The sequence below is a fragment of the Lipotes vexillifer genome, unplaced genomic scaffold (genome assembly GCF_000442215.2).
Source record: "Lipotes vexillifer unplaced genomic scaffold, Lipotes_vexillifer_v1.1 scaffold469, whole genome shotgun sequence".
NCBI classification, from domain to species: domain Eukaryota; kingdom Metazoa; phylum Chordata; class Mammalia; order Artiodactyla; family Lipotidae; genus Lipotes; species Lipotes vexillifer.
Window position 1 is genome coordinate 2,348,561 of NW_006788006.1, and position 6,637 is coordinate 2,355,197.

Here is a 6,637-nt window from a genome sequence, read left to right on the forward strand (position 1 = left end):
ATATTCAAGAAACAAACAACCCAATCCAAAAATGGTCAGAAGACCTAAACAGACATTTCTCCAAGGAAGACATACAGATGGCCAAGAGGCACATGAAAAGCTGCTCAACATCACTAATGATTAGAGAAATGCAAATCAAAACTACAATGAGGTATCACCTCACACCAGTTAGAATGAGTATCATCAGAAAATCTACAAACAGCAAATGCTGGAGAGGGTGTGGAGAAGACGGAACGCTCCTGCACTGTTGGTGGGAATGTAAACTGATACAGCCACTATGGAGGACAGTATGGAGGTTCCTCAAAAAACTAAAAAATAGAATTACCATATGACCCAGCAATCCCACTACTGGCCATATATCCTGAGAAAACCATAATTCAAAAAGACACATGCAACCCAATGTTCATTGCAGCAGTATTTACAATACCCAGGTCATGGAAGCAACCTAAATGCCCATCGACAGATGAATGGATAAAGAAGATGTGGTACATATATACAGCGGAATATTACTCAGCCATAAAAAAGAATGAAATTGAGTCATTTGTTGAGACGTGGCTGGATCTTGAGACTGTCATACAGAGTGAAGTAAGTCAGAAAGGGAAAAAGAAATATCGTATATTAACGCATGTATATGTAACCTAGAAAAATGGTACAGATGAACTGGTTTGCAGGGCGGAAATAGAGACACAGATGTAGAGAACAAACGTATGGACACCAAGGCGGGAAGCGGCGGGGGGGGGGGGGGGGGGGGGGGGGGGTGGTACGTCATTTGGGGTAAACAATGTCAAGAGCTTCCCCATCCTCAGCTGGGACCGGGACAGGCTTGGACTGGGAGCCTGGCTCCAGCCCTGACTTGCTGACGCATGAGCCCGGGCTGATCACTTCCCTGGGGCCTCAGTTCCCTCCTCTGAGAAATGGGGATAATAATAGAACCTCCTTCCTTGCCATGATGGCTTCAGGCCAAGATGGAGAGAGGAAAACTGTCTGCTCAGAGCAGGGTCTTCTCCCTACCCCCTTGCTTCCCTCTCTGCAGGCTGCCCGAGGCTGAGGGATTTCTCCCAGGCAGAGCTATCCAGAGCGAGGGGACCCAGTTCCGTATGGGGGTGAGCTCCCCGTCAGAGGGAGTATGTAAGAAGAGGCATAGTGAAGATGGAGCTGGGTGCGGAGGACCGTGGGGAGTTAATGACAGACGTTTGGAAATCTTTTTGGCCCCGAGGGCTTTGTTTAGCACCCTGGGGCTGAAATAGACCTAGCTTGACAATAGCCTCGTGGCAAAACTGTTGATGGCACAGGCTTTAGGATCAGAGGGGTCTGACAAAAATCCAACACACCTCCTTGAACCTCAGGTCCTAAACTGCAAATGGGATGCCTATCCTAGGTCAGCAGTGTGGTCCTGAACAGGGTAGGGGGTGGGGGGGTGGGGGGGTGTAGGACCGACCCTGGAGGGAGCACAGGGTGTTATTGGAGCTGTGGTCTGAGTCACCTTCCCCGTGACGCACAAGGTGTCGTCCAACAGATGACCAGGCCCTGGGAGGCAGTGAGGGGGTCAAAGGCATGGAGCCATCACCTGAACATGTGCCAGGCACCCTTGATGCTCCCCACTGAGGCCCTGGGTTCCTTGCTCCTCCAGCCATGTGTGGACAGCACTTGACAGCTGGCAAAGCATTTGCATCCCTTTGATTTCAGAGACCCCCATTTTTTTTTTTTTTTCCTGTACGCGTGCCTCTCACTGTTGTGGCCTCTCCCGTTGCGGAGCACAGGCTCCGGACGTGCAGGCTCAGCGGCCATGGCTCACGGGCCCAGCCGCTCCGCGGCATGTGGGATCCTCCCGGACCGGGGCACGAACCCGCGTCCCCTGCATCGGCAGGCGGACTCTCAACCACTGCGCCACCAGGGAAGCCCAGAGACCCCCATTTTTATAGAAGTAGAAAGTGCGGCTCAGAAGGGTGGAGTGGGAGGCCCAGGGTCACTCTAGGACACTGCTCTCCCTCTCCCCCTTCCTCGGCTCCGTTCACTTCTACCACCCTAGTCCGTCCACAGGGCCTTTGCCTTGGCTGTTCTTGCCATCTGGAGCACTGTTCCCCTTGCCTTCCCCCAGGCCAGCTCTTGTCTAGCCTCCAGCTCAAAGGTCCCTTCCTCATCCAGGACCTCCCTTTCCTGTCTGGAGTCTGATCGCCTAGGTTCATGTCCCAGCTCTGGCTGTGTTACCTGGGGCACGATGCACACCCTCTCTGTGCCTCATTTGCTTCATCCAGAAAGTGGGGATAACAGTAGCTCACCCACGGATTAGGATTCTGAGGATTAAATGAGTTAATTGGGCAGAGTGCTTAGGACTGTGCCAAGATCACAGTAAGCATCCAGTCGTGGTAGGTTCTTGGTCACTCTTCTTACCCTGCCTCCTTCATTGTCTCTTTGGCCCACTACTCGGGAGTTTCATGAATGGAACTGTGTGTGTCTTGGTCACTGCTGTGTCCCCTGGGTCCAGCATAGTGCCTGGTATACAGCAAGTGCTCGATTAAGGAAGCAACAAGTGTGATATGAGCCTCCCTCCACCCCTAGTCCTGTACCCAGCCTCATCCAAAGCCTGAGACTGAACTGTCTCAGCCTATCCAGAGCCTCACCTGGCTGATGCTAAGACACTGCTGGCAGGGGGTCGCTGGGACTCCAGGATCCTCCTCTTGAATTCCTCCAGCCCAGCTGGGTCTGCCGAGAGAGGGAGGGGTCAGCCCCGATCTAATGCCTTAGTAACCCCCGCCTCCAGGGTCAGGGGATGGGCTGGCAACCCAGGATACAAGGTGGAATCCGCCCCCCTTTCCTGGCTCTGCCCTCTGTCACTCACCGATGGGCGGGGGGTTGGGGGCGGGGCCTGCAGGTCTTGGCACTGGTATTGGCTGCGACTGTGGGAAGAAGAGTGAAGGGAGGTTGGTGGAGGCCAGGGATCCCAAACACACGTCCCAGGGAGTTTCCTGCCTCTCCACAGCCTCGGAGACCTGAGTTCCTTCCAGGGCAGAAAAAACAGACGGATACCCGTGGAGAAGAACGTGATGATGGATATATAATCACCTGTAGACACCTGCCTTCAAATGATTGGGGACTGCAGGGACCGGCTTCCCTTGGCAGCCCCGGAGACCCCACTCGGCAGGGGTCCTGCCACGGTCTCCATTACAGCCTTGGTGCCAGCCTGACTCCAATCCAAGACCCCATTTGAGTCCATCCAGCCAACCCAGCCCCGCTCCAGACTGAAGCTGACCCACTCTGTAAACCAACTGGACCTCGATCCTCAATGCCATCCCTTGAAGGACCCCGAGAGGATCTTTCCAAACCTGAAATCCAAAACCAGTTCTGAACTCAGTCACCTAAACCTGAAAACAGAACCTCCCTTAGAATCAAAGCCTGACCATAACCCATCCCCTAGACCCAGCCGCTATGAAAAATCTACCCCCCCACCCCCATTCCCTCAGCCCCAGCCCTGCACTCCACTACAACCACCCATAAATACCTTCCCAATACCACACTCAACCCCAGCTCAACCTCAGACCTCAGCCTCTACCTGAGTTAGAACCCCAGCCCAGCCTCAGCCCAAGATCAACATCCACCCGGCTTCTATTCTAGATCCAGTCTTGACCCGCACTCGAAGCCCAGGCTCACCTAATCCTTCACGTCAAATATATCCTAACACCAGTCACCCTAAATGCAACCCAGTGTCAACTCGTAGCCCATGGTCAATGCCAATTCCAATCTTAATGCCCATGAAGTTCTGAATCCGCCCTTGGCCCCAAACTTCTAATTGTCTCTAGGCCCACCAACCACCTGCACCCGCCTGAGCTCCAACTCCAGCCTCAACTTAATGCAATCCCAAACCCACTGAAACCCTAGATTCACTCTTCACCAAATCCTTGACCCAAGAGCCACCCTGCATGTGACCCCTGACCCAACTTTTAACCTTTCCTCACAATCCAAACTCCAAACTCAACCTAATTCTAAGACTAATGAAATCTTACATGGAACCCTAACCTTAGCCCAGATCAACTCCAGACACAGGAGTCACCAAGAACCCACCTTGACCCAACTCTAACCACAAATTTAGAGTCCACATGAAGCCTTTCTCTAGACCTGCCTTAACCCTCAGCCTAACCCCAGTATCACTTCCAGTCCTTAACCTGGTGCCCCCTGATCCTTCAACTGAACTCAAACCCATCCCAACCCTGACACCAACACTGGATGAGTCCCTAATCCTAACCTTAAGCCAATTTTGAGGCCCACCTGCCTTCCTAAACTCAACCCCAATCCTTAACCCTTTCTTAATGTTATTCCCAATCCAAACACCACCCCAAACCTAATACCAATAAAATCCTTATGTTAATACATAACCATAATCCTAAAGCCAATTCTAGACTCACAGTCACCCATGTCTGATCTCAGCCTCAAGCCTAAATCCTCAGTGCCTCAGCTCACCCCAATCCCAAAGCAACCACAACTCTCGATTTGCCCCTCACTCAGCCACCCGACCTCCAACTCCAGTCTTAACCCGACACCTTTCCTCAATGCTGATCCCCATTCCAAGCTCTGCCTCAATCCTAACATCAATGAAACCAGTGAAATTCTCAAGTCTAAGTAACCCAACCTAGACTGGGAAGCCAACCTCCACACCAAGATTAAAAAAAAAAAAAAAGTTCAAACCCAGCTTCAATATCACCGTCAGCTTGGCCCCCGGACCCACCCCCAACGCAACCTGAAACCAGGGACCTCTGGCCCACCTTCGCCTTGATGCAGGTGTCCAGGGCCGAGCTGCTGACAGCCAGCTGCATCTTGAGCTGCTCAGCCTCCCGTCTCTCCTCCTCCAACTCCTTGGCCAGGTTGTCACGCTCCTTCCGCAGCACTGCTTTCTCTTCCAGGGCCAGCTGGGTCTGCCGGGCACATTCAGCCTGGAGCTTGACCTCCCGGGCCTGGGCCTCCTTCTCTGCCTTCTCCTTGGCCTCCTGACTGGCGCGCAGACCCTGTTCGGCCTCCAGTTTCTGGCGCTGGAGGTCCGAGTTCTCACGGGTCACACGCTCGATGCCAGCCCGCAAGCTCCGGGCCAGCTCCTCCACCTTGGAGCTCATGAGGGTGGGCATGTGGTCGCAGGTTCTCCGGATGGAGGCCACTTCCGAGCCAATGGGATGGAACATATCGTAGCCCAGTCTGTCAAGGGAGCGCGGGATGATGGAGTCCCTCCAGAGGTTGCGCAGCTCGATCTCAAACTTGTCCTTGTCCAGCGGGAGGCAGACGGCCTGCACCTTCTGCAGACGGTCCTCGGCCAGCTGTCGCTCCTGCCGCTGCTGCTCCTGGGCTTTGCTGCACTTGGCCAGCTGTTCCTCCAACACTCGCTTGCCTAACGCCAGACTGTCCTTGTCTTTGATACATACCACCTTCTCCTTTGCCAGCTCCACCTCCAGTGTCTTGGCTTTCTGGTTCAGTGTGAGGGCCAAAGCTAAGGGTACAGGACCATAAGAGTCAGGAAGGTTGGGGGCTGCCAAGAGACTGGGTGGGGAGTCAGCTACCCTGCTCTCCACTGTCCGTAATTGTAACCCTAACCCTAACCCACTCACCATCGCAGCTCTTGTTACTTCCCTTGAGCTGTTCTTGGCATTGTTTCTCACTCAAGATGATGGCAGCCATGTATCGCTGGTTGTTCATGTAGATCACCTGTCCGGATGAGACACAGGACAGAGCTCAGTGTCCGGCTCCTGTGGGACCCCCTGCCCCCGGCGCTGCCCAGATTCTCAGGGCTGGGGCCTCAGATCCAGCACCCAGGTGGTCTGTGTTGGCATCGTTAACAAGGGCATGGCTTCTCTACAGGGGATGCTGGTCTGATCTTCAAAAGTTGTTATGATTATCGACAGTGGAATACTACTTAGCTATAAAAAAGAATGAAATTTTGCCACTTGCAGCCACATGGATGGACTTGGAGGGCATTATGCTCAGTGAAATAAGTTAGACAGAGAAAGACAAATATTGTATGATATCACTTATATGTGGAATCTAAAAAATACAACAAACTAGTGAATATAACAAAACAGAAGCAGACTCACAGATAAAGAACAAACTAGTGGTTACCAGTGGGGAGAGGGAAGAGGGGAGGGGGAATATAGGGGTAGGAAATTTTAAAAAGGGTATTATGGGATTGTATGAAATCATGTGTGTGAAACTTTTGAAAACTGTAAAGCACTATAGAATTTAAAGGATCTTTCATTCATTCAATTAAAAAAAAGGTTAAAAGAAACCCGACCTGGACTTCCCTGATGGTGCAATGGTTAAGAATCTTCCTGCCAATGCAGGGGACATGGGTTCGATTCCTGCTCTGGGAAGATCCCACATGCCGTGGAGCAACTAAGCCTGTGTGCCACAACTACTGAGCCTGTGCTCTAGAGCCCGAGAGCCACAACTACTGAGCCCACGTGCCACAACTACTGAAGCCCGTGCGCCTAGAGCCCGTGCTCCACGACAAGAGAAGCCACCGCAATAAGAAGTCCGCACACTGCAACGAAGAGTAGCCCCCGCTGACCGCAACTAGAGAAAAGCCCGTGCGCAGCAATGAAGACCCAACGCAGCCAAATTAAATTAATTAATTAATTAAAAAAAAACCCACCTCTTTCCC

At 52.5% G+C, this 6,637-nt stretch overlaps 1 protein-coding gene across 1 annotated transcript in view; it reads right to left on the reverse strand.

Moving 5' to 3' along the window:
- Positions 1–2,617: 2,617 nt before the first annotated feature.
- Positions 2,618–6,637, reverse strand: part of PLVAP (plasmalemma vesicle associated protein) — an 8,636-nt gene continuing 4,616 nt past the window's right edge. The window contains exons 2-5 of the mRNA XM_007461104.1: positions 5,589–5,685; positions 4,758–5,470; positions 2,840–2,897; positions 2,618–2,703 (exon numbers count right to left, since the gene is read on the reverse strand). Of these exons, the coding sequence (XP_007461166.1) occupies positions 2,618–2,703; positions 2,840–2,897; positions 4,758–5,470; positions 5,589–5,685 (954 nt within the window). The remainder of the gene's footprint in view (positions 2,704–2,839; positions 2,898–4,757; positions 5,471–5,588; positions 5,686–6,637) is intronic.